General features: G+C 47.9%; 1 protein-coding gene across 9 annotated transcripts in view; it reads right to left on the bottom strand.

Annotated features, from left to right (window-relative positions):
- The window catches only part of ARHGAP26 (Rho GTPase activating protein 26), a 202,996-nt gene that overhangs the window by 80,665 nt on the left and 100,765 nt on the right, over positions 1-21,566 (bottom strand). For 7 of the 9 annotated variants that reach the window (XR_008733423.1, XM_055717605.1, XM_055717604.1 and 4 more), the window contains 2 exons: positions 8,287-8,323; positions 248-313 (listed from right to left, as the gene is read on the bottom strand). Coding sequence is in view for 8 of the 9 variants with exons in the window: in XM_055717605.1 (XP_055573580.1) it covers positions 248-313; positions 8,287-8,323 (103 nt within the window). In the remaining variant the exon portion in view is untranslated. The remainder of the gene's footprint in view (positions 1-247; positions 314-8,286; positions 8,324-21,566) is intronic. The other 2 variants (XM_055717601.1, XM_055717599.1) reach the window with 1 other exon arrangement.

Raw genomic sequence — 21,566 nt, forward strand, 5'->3', positions numbered from 1 at the left:
GTATCTAGTGCTTTATCTCCTAACTCTGCCCTTGATGTTTGCTTAGCCCCTGCTAGCTCCGGCCACAGGGCAAACGTGTGTCTCAGCAAAGGCACCTGCCTGAGCATATGACAGGGTTTATCTGGTGTGGGTCTCCAAGGGTTAATGAATCATTTTTGTTCATGAAAAGAGCAGATAAGCAATTGCTCCACTACAAACAGCTACAAGGCTGTCCCCCAAAACAAGATCATCTGGTGAACTGCTCTACCTCTTGTTTCGACAGCATGTATGCATTTCTTGATAATGCTGAAGCCAATATTATCCAACTGGGCAGCTGAAAGGGAAGAGAAGAGAGAAGTGGTAAATACCTAGCAGAGGGACAGCTTCACGCTGAGCACAATGTTCATCCTGCAGTTGTAGCTGACATTCACAGCAATACTGTATCACTGCTCAAATGAGGCGGGGAAGAAGGAGATAAATTAGGTGTTCAGGGTGGGAAGGTATCAATACAGTAGCTTGCACCAGATGTCACTCAGGCAAGCACTGAACGCTAGTCCATTTCAGCCTCTGCATCCCTCTGAACAGGCACCTCCCATACCCGCCAAGCAGCAGAGCCCCGAGCTCTGTCAGGCAGTTACATATGCAGTTGGTCAAAATATTAGCTTAGGATGAAGGTGAGATAACCCAAAGAGACCGTTGTCTGGAAAGCTGACAACAGGTTGCCTGGAGAAAAAAAAAAAAAAAAAAAAAGGAAAGCATATCTATTTTTGACACAAATCCTTGAAAATGGCACATGAGGCAGCTTGCTTGATGAGTTCCAGCTAATTCCTAGAAATCCTTTCAGCTTGCCACTCCGCTAACTAAGCCATCTATATGCTGGAGAGATGCCTTCATCTCGAGGCCATCTCCATCACCCCACGCTGGGGACCACCTGCATAGCTGGGGTATGCAACTGACCTCCCAGGCTCTGCCTGGATGGCAAGGCAGGGGCCTTTGGTGCCTTGCATTTCTTCTTGGGGCTTTTCAGGGGGTTTTGTACAAGTGCAGTTTTTTTCAAGGACAAGCTATAAGACAGATTAGAGCATTGAAAAATTACGCTAAAAGGATAACAGGGAAAGAAGTGGAAGAGAGAAGCAGGAGATAACTGAGCAGCAACTGTGAAGGAAAATGAAGTAAAGAAATCAAAAGAAAGTTGAAAGCACGAGGGTAAAAACCTAACACAGACAGGGCCAATAGCATGTGGCAGCACGAGAGTAATGAGGACTGGGAGATGGGAATGAATTTTGGGCCAAAACTCTGCCTGAAGACTTTCCTGTGCCCAGCGGGAGTGGGGGACCTGTCCCTGGGGAGCCAGCCAGCACCAACACCAGCCCCCAGCCAACACTTGCACCCTGCCTGCACTAAGCTTGAGGCAGACACTCCAGCTCCCCCAGCACTGCAATAGCTCAGCTAAACAATATTGTCTTGTGAACACTACATGTTACATCCCATTTACACTCACTCTATACAGATGTGCACAGTTCAAGAACAGCCCCTTCTTTTATTAGCACAAATGAAATATTTATTTGGTGCAAATTAGGATGTCCTGAAGGCAGCTGACTCTGCTTGAGAGTAAGATCTAAAACATTTGAGTTAACGGAATGTAAAACTCAATTAACTCATGCCATCACAGGTTTTCACATTTAACTTCAAGGAATTACTAATACATGGATCCAAATACCTGCTGGAGGGATTCATCCCTTAGTCAGTTTTCCACCACTGCGTGGAAAACACTGCCTGCAGACAGTTATTTGTTAAGGAAAATAACTTCCTCCCTACATAAAGGTTTCGGAAACCTTTCATATGGCAGAAGCCCCACAGAGAAGGGTGTGTAAAGTCAGCCCAGGCTGCAGGGCTGAGATGAGCACCCCAGGCAGAGGATATGGGAGGCAGGGCACACAGCCCACCCACCTCCCTCATGCTACCTCAGGCTAAACCCTTTCAACTCAGCTGGCCCTCAAACTGGCAGGGATGCATCTGCCCCACCGCCATCCAACCCCACAGATGGGAGAAGCAAGGCAGAGCCACAAGCCGCTCCACTCCACGTGTGAGGTGTGGGATCTTCCTGGCCATGCCTGACATGGGACTTCACAGCATGGCTGAGCGGTTTAAGGTTGAACTCCGGAAGGCAGAAAAGGTGTAGCATTAGCTTAAAAGCAGATGACCTTATGTCTGCACAGACTTGAGGAAAACTGCATTTTATCAAGAGCACAGCACGAAGGGATCAGAGCCCAGGGCTGGCAGTGTCCTTACAGCAAGGCACATGCAGTGTTACTCCTTTGCATTCCCCCTGCTCACATCATCTATTTAAACACAGATTCACTGCTGTTCCATGAAAAGCTGCCAGCTCACTGGCTGCCTATGGTTTGCATGGTGCAGTCCCTTACTAACCACTTGTTTTGAGATCTCTGCTGGTGGTGTTTCTTGTTTGATAAATGGCACAAGAACCTGAAACAGTGAGACAGTAAAACAGCTCTACTATATTTTTCTGGGCAAGCACACTGAAGTGCCGAGCCAACATAAGGACACAAGTTACAGGATGCCTCTGCCATAGGATGTGCAAATACCCAGAAGCTCCAGGGCCCTTTGCTAGGCACCTGGAGGGCTTTCCACCACTGCTCCCAACCACACTCCAGGCATGGATCATAGAATCATAGAACAGTTTGTGTTGAAGGGACCTTAAAGATCATCCAGTTCCAACCCCCTGTCAGAAGCAGGGGCACCTCCCACTGGCCTAGGGTGCCCCAAGCCCTGTCCAGCCTGGCCTTTGAGCACTGCCAGGGATGGGGTACCCACAGCTGCTCTGGGCAGCCCATGCCAGCACCTTGCCACGCTCATGGTAAAGAATTTCCTCCTAACATCTAATCTAATCTACCCTCTTTTATTTTAAAACCATTAAAACAATGTACTGTCAATCAGTGGGGCACAGCCTACCCTACCCCAAATCGCTGATAAACACAAGCACAAGGGTACTGGAGAAGCAAGAAACCATAGTGCAGAAACCTTTTTGTACAGACAAACCCAGCTCAGTAGGCCTTACTGGCCTTAGCTTAGTACCGGCCATAACCCTGATCTTTTGGTATCCCTGCATGGTGTTATCCAGCCAACGCAGATCACCATTTCAGGCTCTCTGCCACATACTTTAAGTACCAACCCATTCCGTCAATCAGCAGTTTTCCCCCAGCCCCTTGCATGCTTGAACTTGAGCAGAAGACACCTCCAAATGCACGCCCTCCCCTTGCAGACCCCACCACGCCACCACTGAGCAGGAGGCTAGGGCTGCACCTTTCCACAGCACTCAGCAATAGCAGAGGTAAGAAACCAAGCAGTCCTCCTAGATGGAAGTGACCAAGCATAATCCTCCTAACTAGATGAATAAGCTCTTCCACTCATTGCTGAGCTCTGGATCAGGAAAGGTCAGGGATTTATTTGCAGTAGTTATATCCAGAAATAATACCTGATTAAATATTCAAAGTGCCTTTATTCATCCTTAAATTTAACTTTTAGTGAGTATTGTAAAAGCTTGATTTTCCCTCTCACAGAAGCAGCTTCTCTATCTCATTCATTTACCCTATGTTTCAGCTCAGCAACAGCACAGACCAAAGTGGGAGTTGTACCTACTGCTGTCCAGACTTTGCACTTGCTCCATGCGCCCCAGCAGCACAGCCTGAGCTCTGGTTCAGCAGCTTAGACCCCACTTAGTGTCTGCTTGATAGCGGCTGCAGGTCAGGAAGCGAGGAGAAAGGAAGGGGCAACCAATGGTCTTTTGGGGCGGGGGAGAGCAACGCCTTTTGAGTGTGCCCACAGAAAAGGCAGGGTCTGCAGTCCCAGCAGCTTCAGCCAGACCAAGCCTGGTCCCTTACAGCCCCCTCCTTGTCCCTGCTCTCCTCTGCGCCCTGACAGCAGGACTAGTGCAGCAAGGGGGTTCAGCACGATTAACAAAACAAAGCAAAAAAAGAAAAAACCTGCACAATCAAAAATGCCACCAAACCCAAGCCTTCAGCCAGCTGACCTCGATGAGAGCTGCCACTGCAGCAAAGCAGAGGCAGGAATGTGTGTACAGGAGGGACAGGACCCACAGCCTAGGCTCAGATGGATTTAAGTCATTGTGGAGCTGCCTCTTGCTAACAGCAGGGGTCAAGAAACAGAGAGGGAAGGCAGCAGGGAAAAGCGAACTCTGGGAGCTGCCACAGAAAAGCATGGCCAACATGCTTCTCCTCTCTTCACAGCAGGCATCCCTAATTCCCATCCTCTATGTTTAAAACAGCCTCTCAGTCTTAACAGGGAGCGGATTTACAAACTCTTTTATTATTAGAGGCAATTATTCTCCTCTGTTCATGCATTCAAACCTGCTGCAGGGGCAAAGGCTACAGCCCTGCCTCCTGCTATTCCCCTCCCCTGAAGCTCTCATTCCCCAGGGGAAAGACACGAAACAAAGCTCCAGGCCAAGACATGTCACAGGCTCTTCATACAAGAGCAGCATTTCAGTGCACAACTGAGATGCAGTATTCATACTGTAGTATCAAGAGAAATATTGTACATGAGCAAAGGTGATACACACCGCTTGTATTACAGCTGTTGCATACACACATGTACTTATCTGACCTTCATGTAGCATCATATTTCTAGTGCTACTGAGCTGGTCTCATCCTGTTCTATTCTGCCTAGTAGATTATTTCTATTTAATCCATTAATCTATTTAATCCATTCATTTACTTCATGCTGATATGGCATATCAGAGCATCAGTAAGGGGGTAAGACGACTGAATCAGCTCTGTTCAGCCTCAGGCAACCTTGCTGACTCCAGCTGTGTGCATGTCAGTCATGGCGATGCAAGGTCAAAGCAAGCTCTTCTGCACACCCCACCACACACTGCTTTGCCACGCAATGAAATGCCACGGTAATTATGAATTCTTTCAAAGACTTTATGGAATTAAGAGCCACAGAGAAAGGGAGAAACCAAAAACCAGAGACCAGAGAGAAATGAGTTTTCAAGTCTTACTTGAAGCCTCAAACTACCAGTGAGCTGCCAAGATTGGGAAGTGAAGATTGCTGGGAAAGGCCAGGCCACCCAGACAGGGCAGTCAAGGGACTCAAGGTCTAGGAAAAGCTTATGCAAATAAAGACAGCTTTCGATGAGGTCCTAAACTAATGGGGAATCAAGTGGATACAGAAAAAGGAGAGGGAAATGGTGGGGAGGGGAAGCGAAAGGAGTTCTTCTATGCTCTTCCATGCAATAGGCACAAATGGCCTGGAGGATTTGTTTCCACAGAGCAGGGCAAGTCCTCCTGGTTTGCAAACTAATGCATCTGAATTCAACTGGCTCTAGCCGTGCACTGACACCCACTTACCCCCACCACTCGGCACTGCTTCCTCCCAGCTCCCAAAGAAGATTAAGATAAATCACCTTGTAGGCCAATGGCCATCTGGCTACACAGCAGGATGTAAAACCCAAAAGCTCGGTAAAATTAAATAGATAGTGGCCAAAAGCAGACCTCACTATAGCACTGCAAGTTTCTTTCAGGCTATCATAAGTACAGACAGGAAGCAGAGGTACATAGGTTTTCAGAGTCAGGAATTGCATCCGGACTGCATTCATTTTGTGTCCTTATAGGAAGCTCCTGTAACAAGGACTGCATGGCAAAAAGCCACTCTCTGAATCAATTTTAAGTGTAGCTGGTGAGACAAGCGGTTCACTACAGACATGGTTTTAATGAGAGCTAAAGCAGAGTCAGATGTCTGAACATACCAGTGGCAGTCCCAGTCAGAGGCGTATGTGAAAATAATTGCCACCAGACAGTTTCGAAGCACTGCTATGTAAGCAGCCTTCAGCCAAGGGTCCCAGCACACTCCCCAAATCTGGGGGAGGAGAGTCTACAGAGCAGACAAGGAGGATTGTTCTCATTTTTAAGACAGACCATCAAAATGGTAGAGGTACTAAAAGATAAGAAACTTAGCCAAAGCCTCCTCAGCTGATTAAACGCCAGTGTCGTACTCATCTGGTGAAAACGCACAGGGAGAAACTTGGCATTTGGTGTCTTTGTCAGTCTTACTACGCTTTGGCAAACACTGAGCTGCTTCGGAGAGGGAGGACCGATGCGCGGGTTGCAGTCATTACCAGCATAAGAAACAAACAACTTTCCAAAGCAGCACAGGCATCCCGGGGCCAGGCTAGGAACCGACATGGGAGGCAACTGTGGGAGCTGCCACCAACCAGTGGACATACTGGCTTTCTCAAAGCCACCAGCCTCCAGCACCCCGAGCGTGGGCATCCAGCTAGGGATCAGCCTAGGGGCTGCAGCACGTCCTGCCAGGCTGCACCACGGGGCTGCAGCCCACCCTCCAGGCTGAGCATCACCCCATCAGCCCAGTGCCCGATAGAATGAGATGCTCCCCTCCAACACGTATACCCATCTCGGATTAAGCCCAGGAAAATAATCTGTCTGTATGCCAGCAGCGGTCACCGCAGGCAGCCCTATGCTGCCTGCAGGCCAGCCTGGTCCTGCCCACACCCCTGCTAATGTGGGCCCTTGATGAGGCTGTGCACAACTAACCACAGGCAGCATCCGGGGCTCAGGGGACACAAACAGCCTGGCAGTGAAGAGCCCAGGTGCAGCACCATCGCCCAGACAGCTCACACCTCAGGAAACCCCGAAGAGGCATTTAGGACCCCTGACCTGGGATCCATTGCAAGCTTGGCAGCTAAAGACCAGGATTAGACAATACAAATAACCCTGGGAAAGTCATGGACACACTTGACTTGAGCTCTTACCATCTTTAAAGAACCACCATTACTTTTCAGGATGATGCAGTGTAAGGCACATCCCTGTGAAGATTTCTGGCTTACAGCATGTAAGATGGCAAAGTCATGGTTTGACAAGTGCTTCTTTCTGAAGCTGTCATTACTTCACCAATCCTGCCTCTCACCCCCATCCCTAAGGTTTTCCCTGGTTTTGCATCACCCCTCACCAAAGTTCAGAAGACTGTTATTTTAACATGTTTCTTGAGCCAAATCACCACACACTCTGCTGGCAGAGACAGAGGTTGTGTGCATGGAACATGCAGAGCAGTGACAGTTCATGGCCAGGGTAGGACAGAGTTGAGCAAGTACTGTTCTCTGTGCCTCAAAAAACCCCTCATTTTGCCCCTCTGTAAAATGGAGAAAAGACAGAGCTGTTCTACACAGACTTCATACCCAGCTGGGGCATTAGCCATACCATCCTTCACGAGCATAAGGCACAGCAATTTAACTGCGAGGAAGTTAACACCTATGGGATGAGATGGATGCACAGTTGATGATGAGGACAAACAGGGAAGGGAGAAGCCACAACGGAGAGAGCAGACAGGAGGAAGAGACTGTTTTGTGCAAGGGCTGAAAATGGGTGTGAGGAACATCATGTGCAAATTATACCTATTATTGTGAGAAAAATACTTCTACTCAAGATTAAAATGCCCTATCTGAGGCAGCATAAAAATGAACGATTTATTAACCATCAACCTGGGCTGGGCTCCTGTGGATCAATGACTTTGGGGGAAGGAGGGAAGGGATCAGAGTTTTGAGTATTGCAATTATGGCAATTCAAACCTACTGGAAAATGGCTCAATTAAGGGTTTTGAAACAGAGCCAGGACCAGGTGCAACTGCTCCTCTAGCAAGAAAAACAAGTGCTTTCTTGACTCAAGTCTTTGATTGCCTGAACTACAATAAAACCAGCTTTTATATTTTTAGGGGCTCTTGTTGACAATCCTGATTAGGCAGGACATCCTTACTCTTTATATTTTTTACTCCAGTTTCCCTTTGGAAAAGGCATGTTCATCCTTCACGTCCTGGTCCAGAAAGGAGAGCTGGTTGGCCCAAGATGCCACCTGCACTCGTTGGCTCTGACAAGCAAAAGGAGCCAGCCCAGGGGCATGCCAGCAACCCCTGCACCACTGCTGCAGTCTGGGGACACCTGGGTGCAGGGCGGGCAGGAGGGGATGCACCCTGAAATGTTGAGAGAACTTCTTGGCATTGCTCTCCACGACCCCAAGTCCCACCACCAAGTTTCTGCACCAGCTCCCTGCTGGGTGCCAGATACAGCTCCTCCCTGGGGCCACCCTGCGGTCCCCAGGCCAAGCTCTGTCACCCCACACCCCTGGCCCAGGGGAGCACACTTCAGCCCAGTGTCCCCAGCACCGGCGGCTCAGCATCTCCTGCTAACCCACCAAAGTCTGCGCACCACACAGCACTGCCACCTTCTCGGGGTCTGGCTTGGTAAGAAATACTTACTGCCTTCACTTTGGTTGTCCTTGTTCGAGTTGTAGACCTGGAAAACACAAGAGGAAAGTCTTATGAAGATACTGGCTCCACCTGGGAAGGGACTGCTGACACATCTGGTGTCACCCTGACTGGTCTCTGCTGTCAGGAGGACCTGCCTCGACCTCCCCCAGCAGCAAGGTCCCCAAAGACCACCACAGCCTTCTGCATTCCAAATGCCAGGCTGCCACAGCTTTGGAGTTGTATTAAAATAACAACTAGCACAGTTCTTAAAATGAGAGAATGCAAACGGGATGGACTAGGTGAAAACAGAAGCTAAAGGGGCTTTTAAACAGGACGAAGGTGAGGTCAGACTAGATGACCTAATTTAAAGGTTCCTTCCAACCCAAACTGTTCTATGGTTCCTTGCCTCTATGCTCTTTTCAAAGACGCCCATAAAGAATATAAACTTAGAGCAAAGCAGACAATTCCCTTTACATCTTACAGGCATTGCAGTAACATCTGGTAGGTGCAACTCAGGCAAGGAGTACAAAGCCACCCTCACTCACAAGTACTTACAGACTGAATAAATGAGTTGGGGGAAGAGTAAGAGCGCAAAAGAAATGTCAATTTAGAGAGGACTCGAAATGCAGAAGAATGAGGCAATGTATGCAGCACTGCCCGTGACACAGCCACCCTCTGAGTCAACACCGGGGCTTCACCACAAGACTCTCCTGTCTTCAAATACTGGTGCTCTTCCTCCTGTCCTGATCATTACTACAGCTTGGTTACTTTAGATTAATGTTCCACTGGATACAATAAAGAGGGAGAAAACAATGGTAGAAGGTTTCAATCACAGTTTGAGGATGATTTGAAAGCCTAGCATTATTAAAACTGCAGCTGTAAGAAGATCAGCCTTCGGACAGGTTGTATTTCTCTAGCTCAACTGAGTAAAATGTTTTAAAATAATCCTTCATCAAGCCAGAGCCCCAACAGAAACACACACACCAGCACTCCATCAGTATCAGAAGCTGGAGCTGAGTGTGGCGGCATCCATTAAAACAGGGGAAAAAAGGCTTGTGTAGGCTGCTAAACAAAGCCAGCGGTGTGCACACCCTTCCTCTGCTGGAAACAAAGCTGGGAGCCCCCTTCCACAGGGAACTGATTTAATCACATGCTACCTCCAGAAATAGCAAGCGGCAAAGGGAAGTTTCCAAGGGCGATGTTGATAGCAACACACAAGGCAGCAACAGCAGACACATCCAAGGGGAGTGGGGAGGAGAGGCTCTGACCTGCAATCAAGCAGGCAAGTGTTTCTCGATCTTTCCCACCACAGGCTCCCAGTTAATGACATTAACACTAAGGGCAGAGATTTAGAAGCTGCCCTTGGGCGCAAGGGCCTGTGTGCTTCCAGTGGGATCCCTGCTGTCGGGATTTTCCCCTAGAGCTCCAGCAGAAGCTGACAGTATAATGTTCTCAAAGAATGGGTGCCAGCTGCAGCCAGGCATGCACACTGCTGACCACAGCAGACCTTGCCACCGCATTCACCCTGGGAGCTCCAACACCAGCTCAATATCCCCATTACCCAAATTGCCCCACCCCAAAAAGGCTATGTGTCACATAGCACATCACTGTTAGGCCACCTAAACAGATGCCTTTCTTGGAGGTCATCAAAACACACACTATACAGGCTATTCCTGTGTTCTCCTGGCCTATCGGCCATGGTGCCAGCCTTGGAGAGCCACTGAACTGCAGCTCCAAGGGCATCTCTGTGGCAGCAAAGCAGACGTGAGCAGCTCTCACCCAGCACGCTAGCTGCACGTGCCAGCTGGGGCAGTGAGTTGAATGAGGGAACTTAGTCAGCATTAAAGAATGAAATAACCTTGTTCATTTGTCTCCTGGTTTACTTTAATGGAGGGAGACCTTTCCCTCGATGCCACGCACCACAAGACCACAGCAGTGCTGGTACCAGCCAGGTGGCAGAGGGATAGCTTGCATCAGCTCTGCCCCCCAGGACACATTCAGGGAATCACAGATGTAACAGTGTACCCCAAAACTGGGGGTTTGGACAGAGACTCACCCCTCCACACTAACTCCCACTCTTCCCGAAACACTTCCCAAGGAGCAACCTCCCTCTCCCCCTCTTAGGGCATCTAGCTATGCAATGCAAGTCCAAGTAGAGATTTTTGTTTGCAGGATAAAATCTATCAACCCACATCTGGAAACTGAGGAATGATTCAGCAGCAAAACCAGCTGTAGTCAGCAAGCAAATTTTCATTCAGGAACAGTGTTTATATCAAGAAAATAAAAGAAGTGAAAAGAGGAAAGGAAACCAACAGCAGGCTCCTCTGCCACTGGTGCTGCCTAGTAGCCCCAGCTATGCAGTCAACCTTCCCTAAAGAAGTTTTTCCTCACCAACTTCAGTACCTCCGTTGAGGACCCATTGTGGGGACCAGGGACACACCTTCAGATAACTCTTATTCAAAGGCTTGCACACGCATGGCCCTACCTCAGGATCCCACGCAGACTTCCCACCCTGTACTCTGTCCTGGTTCACCCCAGACGTACAGACTAACACAATACACAATACAAGGGTGACTTGGCTCCTACAGCCTCGATCTCCAGTTACAACTGGGTTACCACCCCAGGGGCCCACCCCATCAGCACCCTGCTTTGCCCTGGGCTGCGGTCCCAGCCCAGCTGCTGCCCTTGCTGAGCACACCCCAGATCCTGTCCTTGGGACATGAAAGTATTTTCCATTCTTATGGGTCAGCCCAGGTTTCAGCCACTTGCTCTGGCACCTGATGTGCTTCCTGGTACAGATCTGCTATCCTTCTCCCAAGGGTTTTCTCTGTTCCCTGGGCCTAAAGGACCAGTCACGGAGCTCAAGTTATAGTGTGCAGCACTCACCTACAGGAAAAAAACGCATCTGCCTGCACATTCATTCTTTCAGTTTGGTTACATTCAACAGTACAGAGATTGTTAATCATCAGAGACTGTTCTTTAAAAGAGAGGAAAAGGACAGACAAGGAAAAACAATGTGCTTATGCCATTAATTGTGAAGTAGGCACACAGTGAAAAGGAAATTTCATGCAGAGGTCAACTATGCAACCATAAAACAAGGAGATACTGTCATCCTGCATCCATCTTATTAAGGACAAACCTTTTATCCATTGTCAGTGTGTTAATCCATTAACACCACTCTACAACATCAGGGTTTTAACCAAGCTCCAATTCTGTAATATAATTTCCTTTTCCAAGAAAAACATTACTTCTAAAAAGGAATTATTTTCCTATACTGCCTCAAGCCTTTTGAAGGGTGAGATATTTTTAGGGTAAGAGAAAGTTTCCAGGTTTGAAGGAAGGTCTACTGTATAAGAGGGCCAAGAGCAAAGCTCCTCCAGTGACCTAAGGGCCATCATCTGCCCCACTGTCAGAAATGTGCCCTATGGGGAGCCAGACTGGACTGGCCCAGCCCACACAGACCCCTCGAGCTCTTGTCATGGCTAAGGACGTTCCTGTCCAGCCTGGCTTTACAGGTATTAATATTCCACTTTTTCCAAAATAGCTTTGATAATATGCAAGGCTTAACACTCAAGGACACATTTTGAGATTAAGCCTCATATGCAAGTCAGTCAGCCAATGAACAAACCTTCCTCCCTGTGAAAGGGTGCTGAATTTTAAAGAGGTTCTTACTATTCTTTATACCCAAGTCTCCATTGATTACTGATAAAAAGTTACAGATTGTTCAGACAGGAACATGCTTCCTCTGCACTGTCCTCCCTGTAACTCCACCACACTGTTACACTGTCAATTCATCTTCACAGCACTACAGAAAATTATAAATCCAATTACTTCTACAAGGGATGGAGGCAATGGAGGCCCTAGGCTCCCTGGCACTCCCCATGCACAGCGTGCTCTCCAAGCTGTCTGATCCTGGTGACTGCAACCCAGTCCAGAACAAAAAAACTCAGCATATAGAAAAACTCAGCACAGCTGAAAAGACCTCCAGTAATCCACAGAGCTACTGGGTTGCTGGACCTGTGTTGAGACAACAAAGATCTCTGAAGCTCTCTGTACAGAACTGCTCTTCTAGCAGAAGCTGTGAAGCCACCCCTGACCCTCCAAGTCTTCCTGGCAGCCCAAGCCTACTGCTGCTCATGGTCCTTGGGCAGAACCACTGGTCTGTGGATGCAGCCAGCGTGGTGACCATGGCTGTTTCTCCTCCTCTGTGCTCAAATCCAGCGTAGGCAACCATCCCAACTACCTGCCAACCATGCAGAGCCTTTGGCTGGAAGAGTCTTCCTCAGGTTCAGGGCTGCCCACCCGTGCTGGCTGCACAGCAGCACAGCTGCTCTGCCAGGGCACAGGACCAAAGGGACCATGAGCCTGTGGAGAGGGAAACACCTCACTTTGTTGTGTTAAGGAACCAAACCAGTTGTGAAACAGTTGCAGTATCTCCTTAGCAATGCCCTCTGAGCTACCTCAGGCATGTAGACGGGCATTGTCAGGGGCTGCACAGGACACAGGGGAATGGCATGTCTGGGGTGGACCCACAGCTGCAGCTACATCTGTCCCAGGAGAGATGGACACCAGGCTGGGAGCACACAACCTTCAGAAACCTCTTCTAAAACTCTCCTCCAAACAACTGCCAAGTGCCAGATTTGAAGAGAGAGGCAGATATATTTTTCCCTCTCCCCAGATCCTCTCTCCTGCACATCTGTGCACAATTGCTGCACTAAGGTTTGCTGCAGGATGCTGTGCAGGTGAGCACTGGGTGCTGGGGCTCAGCATGAGATGCAGCACCAAAGCATGGGGCTCTGAAGCTTGTGCCAGCCCTGTGCAAAGGGCCAGCGTGGCTACACCTTGCAGGGTGACAGCATTTAACTGACAGCACATGTAAGGTTTGCTGAGAACAGGAAGGGGAGAGGCAGGTAGCTCGGCAGACATGCAAATCCCCCAGCACAGAGCCAGATGATAAAATACCATAAAACACATATATTTTTATACACACACCCACACCCCATTTTCCTGTTGTTAACATACAACCTAAACCCAGGAAGCTTCTCAAAGTAAAAGCTTTTTTCACTTTTCAGTATTAGTCACTGACAAAGGGTAGGAAATTTGAAAGAAGAAATTATTTGCTGAGAAGTGAAGGGCCTGTGTCCCACACACCACATGTGGGAACAGGCTCAGTTATAAAACTTACAAAACTGGGGCTAGTGATTAACTTGGAGACAAATCCCTACTACCCTGCAGCACTGCAATTGTTTTAACACCATGCTCTCACTAATTATTCCCATTTGAATGTATCTTCTGAGCCAAAATATCTTCACTAGGAAGTTTCAGAAGTGATGTGTAAAGAATATATATATATATATATATATATATATATATATAATGTACTACTAAATTTGCAGACCTTGACGCCTTGAATTTTGTTTTCTAAATTCATACTGTAGATGCTCAAGTATCATGCACAAAACCAGTTAGTATCTTTTTTTAGTGGAAGCTACTGCTGTTTGATTTCTGTGGAATCACTGGTGTTTGGAGGCTTAAACAAGGCCTTTACAACCTATTATTGAAAGTTCTGAGATTCATCTGTAAGCAATCCAGAAGCATAAATTTTATAAGAGCACAACAGAAATTGCAATTCATTATTATTTTGACACTTGCATTATGCTCAGTTATTAACTCAAACACAGAATCATCAAATGGTTTGGTCGGAAGGGACCTTAAATATCATCCAGTTCGACCCCTTGCCGTGGGCAGGGACACCTTCCACTGGCCCAGGCTGCTCAGAGTTCTGTCTAGCCTGGCCTTGGGCACTGCCAGGGACAGGGCACCCACAGCTGCCCTGGGCAGCCTAGGCCAGCACCTCACCACCTTCAATGTTTAAGATAATTTATCAAAGAACAAGTTCTTCCTGGTGAAATATCTCACTAAATAGACACTGAGTTCTGCAGATGAAATGGCTTTATAGAGATGATTAAGAGGCCTGTGATGTCCAAGCATGTGCTAGCTAGAACAGAGTACCCAGGAAACAATGCCAAGCCACCGTGCTCCCTCACTGTCAGCAGGACGAGCCGGAGGGTGACATCCTCACTTACATCCTACCTGCAACCACAGCTGACTGCTTTCTCAACTCATGTCTCCAGCACCACGTGGACCAAAGTACAGGCAGAAGTAGTAATGCAGGCTGCTGTACTCCAGTTCCCCCCTCAAACTTCAGTTCTGTCATTACTACGTATAAACACCTATGCTGGAGCTGTGGTTAATATAAACATAAACTGTGGGTTTTCATAATCAAAAATCCAATAGCCACCATCCATAGCATAAAATACTTCTACAGCCACCATTCACAGCCTGATGCCATCTTCTGCTTGCACACAGATAAACTAAGAAGAATCCATCAGTTTTCCAACCTGTTTCTAAGTAAGTTGCACCCATGAGCTTGCGAAGAGAAAACAGGCGCATGCGGGTTGTCTGGGATGAAACTGGACTGGGGGAAAAGAAAAGGAAGTAGCTGGGGTTTGGAGGAGGAACTAAAAGATGACAAGTAATTTTATGTTTATACTTCCTCATTTCAGGGTTCACACGGGCTGCCCATGATGTCTACTAACCTCCACAATAAATTAACTGTGCTTTTATATGGCAATTGTATGCACGCACACATCCTTTATATGAATACACTACATTTCACACACAAAGCAGTTTTTTATTTAAAATTCAAAATGGCCCAACCTAAGCTGTATCCTTTGGAGGTTGCACAGTGTTCAGCACAGCTCCCAAAATCTTTCAGGTTCCAACATTGGCATGAAATTCTGCCCAAATGGCTAAAATCTAGAGGAAAGAATTGTCTGGCTTCTCAGAGGTGGGAGGTGGTGGTGATTTATAGAAAGCCCTAAGCAACAACAGGGCCAGCAGTCCTGTTTGCAGCCACAGACAGAGGGATCTCTGACAAGGAACACACCATTTCACCTAGTCCATGCCTCGGCATGGAAGATTACACCTTCCACTCTTTTTACTAGTGCTAGGACCTACCCTTCAACCCAGAGCTTTCCATTTAGACTAAAACTACTGTCAAAATGGGCCAGTCCTGCCAGATTTCCTTGGTCTCCCTGGAGGAGAGCAATGTTTTTAAAGCCCTGAGCAATAGGAGGAAATGCTGCAGTGTTATGCAATTTCCGTGTGATTCATATCCAGAAATCCTCAAAACGACCATGAACGAGTTTTTCAACCTTCAGCTCAGAAGATGCACAAGCCAAAAGAGTATAAATAGAAATCATTATATTCCTTCAGAACTGGTAGTCCAAATGGCTTGCCAGTCACCCAAGGACAGGTTGTGAAGACACAGGCAGGAGGAGCACAGACATTTTACATGGGTGTTTTGCAACCTTTTTATAAACAAAAAGGGAAAACGGGCAAAAACCAGCACACGGACTGGAGTCCAGTCACTGAGATTGACTCAGATGGTGGTAGGCTGGGTGGTGTCTCCAGCACCCTGAACACCCTGAAGCTGCAAAGCAGCTGCTACACAAGGGCTTGTTCAGCCCAGCAGTGGAAACCGGATGCTGGGGCTCTTACACATCCCTTTCCTACCCGTTCAGTTGCCCTACATGAGAGGAAGAACAGAAGATCCACTTGGAACAAGTCTTTTCTCTTAATGTCTTTTTCACTTGGACACCAATGATGCACCTGATGTCTTTCCTGCAGCCCAGATCCTAAAGACCTCATCCCCTTCAGAGCACAACAGAAACTGAAACACATGAAGATCAGTCCTGGACAATTTGTTTCCAGTCTTACACAAGGAGCTGGAAGCCTAAGAAGCAGCAACCATTAAAGAAAAGGTTTATGAAAACTATTCTGCAATGCCTGTACAAAATCCCTTCAGGATGATATTGTGGAGTGCTCAGATGCTCTTAGGAGAATGCCAGAGAAGACTAACTCTTGCGTTCATTTAAAGCTTTGGCAGCACACAAAAATCCCCTCTGATGAACTGCAGCAAAGGTGCTGCAAGTGGCAACAAACAGATTTTGCGTGGAGATCTTGGGTAACTCAAAGTGGTTTCAAGAGAGCAAAACTTCAATGAATTACTGAGCACAGTCAGTTTAAATGATAATAAGGCATTATTTTGTTTCTACTGTTTTTACCACCAAATACTCCATTATTTCCACAGCAATTTAAGAGAAAAAGGAAGTGAAAGAATAGCATTTTCAAGCTTAATTTTAGCAAATACGGGTGGCACGTTTTCTCTGACTGTGAAGACTGAGTTACCTCTTCACTTCCTCAGACTGCTGTCAGATGCAAGCACTTTCAGGGACTTCTGAGAAAGGCCAGTCTGTGAATTACCCGTGTCTTCTGGCCAGGCACATTAGTGCTCACTTTCCTTTTCACATGGCTATGGCTGCATTTCTGTCTTTTCCATGTTACTGCCAAAACTGGCCTTCATGAAGACAGGCAGCCTACAGTCCTCCTACCTCCCCCTTGTTCAGTCACACAGACCATGAGCACCTTTCCCTGGGGAGTGACATCAGAGAAGTTGGCTCCTTGGCTTTGCTTTCCCATGCCGTGGGAGGACAGAGAGAAGGTGATGCCCTGCAGATGGATGGCAGCTCGCCCTGGGGAGCCCCAGAAGTTGCTCTGAAAACCTGACACTCCCCAGGCGAGTGTTTCCATTGCCAGGAACACTTTGTACATCATTTTGCTGCTCTTGCTGTCCCAGTGATGCTTCTGCTCTGCCATTTCACTTGCCCCTGTACAGGCAGGCAGGGCCACCGGCAGGTATCAGCACCACAAAGCACTCCAAATGTCCCACGCCCTTGTGCCTGCCTGTCCATGGGAGGTTGTGGTGCCCTTGCTCAGTGCCATGAGCAGCAGCATGATGTGGTGGTTTCACAGCTGTCCTCAGTTTATCTAACACCATCCTGCAGCTGAAGGGAACCATCTCACCCTCCACACACTCACAGCCATGCTCTCCCACCACTGCTAGCAAAGACAGAGGCAGCACTGGCAGAGCTGCACAGGGAGTCCAATCCAGCTGAAAATTAACCCAGCAAGCCAGTTATTAATATTATTATTACTTGACAGTGTGCAGCCAGATCAGGTTCATAGTGTGGGCATGCAAAGACTTGGTCCAGCACCAGAGAAAGAGAGAATGAACAGCCAAGGACAGAGAGGTGGGTAGGCTCCCCACTTCCCACAGCTGCCCAGACATGGATTGAACTGTGTATGGAAGCACACACTGAGCCAGCCCTGACCCCTGGACATTGAGAGTACCTCTCCAGCACTGCTGTTGTACCCAAAACCTGCCTACTGATGCCCAGAGCTTACATGATTAGATGCAACACCACGACAGCCCTAAAAGGCAGGGACTATTTGCTTGGGTGCAGGCTCCCAGCAGGCTGCTCAGCCCCATCTCTGCAGAGAGCCATACCCCGTGGCATGCACAGGAATGGCCAGAGCCTCTGGCGACCTGGTGCTCCTTTCACAACATGGTGTAGACACGCCTGGGGAGGGGAGAGCACCACATACCTGCACCCTGCAGCAACAGGGAAGGGGGAAAGAGGAGGGAAGGAGCAAAGGAAGAAAAAGGAAAGAGCAAGATCGGCACAGGTCCATACCACACCAGGCAGGATCCTCTACACCTGACACCCAAGCAAGCTTGGCACACCATTACAGAGCTGCTATGTTGGGATCCCAGCAAAGCACAGAGCAAGAAAGCTCATGTAGAAAAGAGCGTACTTCCTTGTTAAAAGCAGGACACCTGGCAAACTTGATGAAATCAGCCCTTGTTTCTGGCTCTGCCTTATCAAAGCTGTTCTATTTTTGTCCGAGAGCCAGGTTTTCATACTACAAGCAGGATTTTCGGAGCTAGACTACACTGTGTTGTGGCCAGAAATAACCTTCCTTGCTCTCTGAGCCAAAACGATACAGATACAAGTAAGACTGTTCCCAGCCCACATCCCTGCAAACCTCCCTGTGGGGGGCGGGGAATTAAAAATAGGCCGTGCTTCCCCAGTGAAAGACTTGGCAGGGCAGCAGAAACCCACTGTGAAATGCTGGTTTATGTCATTCAAACAAGGGCTGTTCATTTGGAAGAGGGTGGCCCAGGGTCCCTGGCAGCAAGCTCCTTCCTTCCTTCCTTCCCAACCTACTGTTCAGTGCTGAACTAATGCATCGCAGTCTGAGCCACGCCCCCTACCTCGCTTCCCTCTTTCTCTCTCCCTCTCCTTCCCTCCAGCATAAATTTCAGCTCAGAACTTGCAACAATGCCTGAGCCTGATTAAAAGAAAAGAAAATACCAAAAATGAAGCATCTGGGGGCTTGAATCCTCTACACAGGTCTTGCCCTTCTGTCTCTCCAAGCTGAACTAAATGATGGTTCTAATTAAAAACAAGCCCATGTTTTATTACAAGTGCAGGCATTCCCAAGAGCCTCCAAAGCCGAAGCCAACTGGGATACCTGCCAACCATCTGGACTGCTTAGCTCAGCGCAGTTATATAACCTGCTGTGTTTGTCACCCAAGGAAAAAATTACCTTGGTCAAACTATCCACCTACCATGTCTAAATGTTAAAAGGAAATCAAGCAGCAGACACTTTGCGGGGTAGGCAGAAGCGACAGGGAACCAAGCATGTCAGATATACAGAAGTCTCTAGAATAATGTAACTAAAGGTCAACTGCTTTAGAAAAATACATTTCTGGAATAACTAAAGCACTTAAAGTTTCACAGAGCAGCATTTTTGAGCAAGTCCTGCAGAGCAGATACGGCCAGATCAAGTGACTGATGAAAAGTGAAACTTCTACTAGTTTAACAGCTTTCCCTAAGTTTCCTAGGGTGCTTGAGCAACAACTTGCACATCCTGCTCTGCCAACTATCTGCACTGGAGTCCAGCCAGCTTCTCACTCTCCCTCTCTCCTGCAAGCACACACGCCCTTCCTCCTTTCAACATTTACTGACGAACAAGGAGTCTGAACACATCAAAACCAACCTAATTTTAAATGACAGTGTCATCTTTATTTTTAAAATAACTGTAACACAGACATGCCTTGCATTCCTCGTCTGTGAAAAGAAGTTTTGCACTGCCTAGTTGTTCTGAACAATGGCTGGTGGTTTAATGCCAAGACTGTGACATCTTCGAGGCAAGACCAGTTTTAATCCTCAGTTTGCACAGCCGCTCGTGAGGGACGAGCAGCGCAGACCATTGCAAGGACCTCAAAGCTCTGGGAAAGTCAGCAGAAAGGGGACCACAATCCCACTGGCACCAATCCTGCCCTTCACCCCCAGAGACCTGTGCAAGCCCAGGGCAGCTGCAGAGGGGGTTCCTTGGAGCAGTCCTGGGATGTAGCACAGGGCTCATTAGTGCCCCTTTGCCTCCCTGGTGCTGGGAGCCAGCCTGACAGAGATTTAAATGTTCTCAGTGCCCTCTTCAAAACTGCAGCAGGACATTTACCGCTTCCCAGACATGACCTGAAATTCCACAATGCTAATAACCTCCCTGGGAAACTATGCACCCCCAGCATGTACACAGCACCATGAGCACGCTCAGCACTCATGAGTAGCATTTCTACCACATGGCATCCAACAAATGCTGGCTGAGAGGCAGCACGGGGCATGGCCACCAGGCACACTGCTGCAGCCTGAGCCCAGCGCAGAAGCTGCCTTTCCTGACAGTGCCATGCCCACAGCCTGCCTGCTCCAGCCAGAGCCCAGCCCAGCTCCCCAGCTCCACAAGGGCACAGCGCTGCAGAGGGTCTGCCAAGAACAGCAAACCGAGAGTGGCACAGGACAGATACCAGAAGTACAGAAATAAGATTATTAAAATGGAGTTTCAAAGGTCAGACTTTCTTCTGAGGCTGCAGCTAGGACAAGGAAAAAGCCTGGGTCAAGAACTGCGATGGGTCTGTAGCAGGACAGTAAATCACTACTTAAAATGAAATGCAAGGACCAGTAAAGGAAGAAATAAAGAGGAAAAGCTAGTTTTGCAACTGATTGTACAATGAACAATTTAATTTTTAAAGTAGAACACAATACTCTAATAGTCTATTCAAATTCGCAGAGAAGTTTGTTCTACTAACATGGAGCTATTCTCCAAACTTCTACATGTTTCTTGAATTGCCTGCTGAAATAATTCTAAACAGAGGTGATAGAAGAGCAGAGAGAAAAGGAAAGCAAACACACTGTCTTTGGTCCTTCGTTTCAATCGAGTGCTTTGTGCTTCCCTGTAGAGGCTGCCAGCACAGCTGGACACATGCAGCCAAAGGGTGGACAGCTAGGTTCACAGTAAAGCACTCTCAAGGAATTTCTTGATGCAACCACTCTGCAACCTTTTCTTAAACTAGTTCACCTGTCCAGACTTATAATCAAGTTGCCGCATGTCAGCTGATCTATCCTGTTCCCACACACACTGCACTCGTTGCCAGCAAACTGCAATTCAAGTTCGATTAGCCATCTTTCCCCAGGGACTCTGCAAACTCAAATCACCTCTCACCACCATGCTTACCTCCTGGCCTGAACTAAAGTGAAAGAAAAGCACATGCTGCAGCAGAGTCAGTGGGTGTCCCATGCAGAAGACGTGCGTTGTATGACGTCCCATGGATCAGTGACCAGACCTGCACTCCAGCCCCAAGCCTGTACTCCTCTGCAAGTTTGCTTCAGTGGATATCAGCAGCAAGACAATACCAGAGGAGACAGGCAGCTGCCAGTGCTTCCCCCACAGAACCAAGATCTTCCCCCAAAGGGACAGCGAAACCCAACTCACCTCTTGGGACCAACCATCCTAGCCTCCAACTAAAGCCCAACTTTCGTAGCAAATTTGTGCAGCACAGACCTCAGCAAAGAGTGCTATGGCAAAGCTGGCTACAGCAAAGAATGTATTAAAGAAATTGTGAGGCATTCATGCACAAGAGATGAAAACCAGAGACAGGAGCCACTGCTCTGCTCCTGGAAGTCCTCAACAAGAGAGCTAGAAGAAAGAGGTTGCAAACTTTCCAAAAGTGGGGAGGATAGCACTTTTAGCTGTGTAGAAGCAGTCCAGAGGGCTCTTTTCCCATTTTAGGATGATCTAGAATGCTTTTCTCAGTCTTTTCCTCATTATGACCCAAATAGCTTCTTAAGCAAAGGACAGAAAACTGTCAGCCTGAAGCAGCAGTGATTCTGGCTGGGTAAGTTATCAGCCACTGAAGCAGCATTTGCTGGAACCATGAATAAAAGCCTGAAGTCAAGGCTTAGGACCTCACTGGCTTAAATGCTTTGGAAACAAAACAAAAGCTTCTAAACTCAATGTAAAGTTACTATTATTTTAGGCTTAAA

Source organism: Falco cherrug, chromosome 8 (assembly GCF_023634085.1).
Source record: "Falco cherrug isolate bFalChe1 chromosome 8, bFalChe1.pri, whole genome shotgun sequence".
In the NCBI taxonomy this organism is placed as follows: Eukaryota; Metazoa; Chordata; class Aves; order Falconiformes; family Falconidae; genus Falco; species Falco cherrug.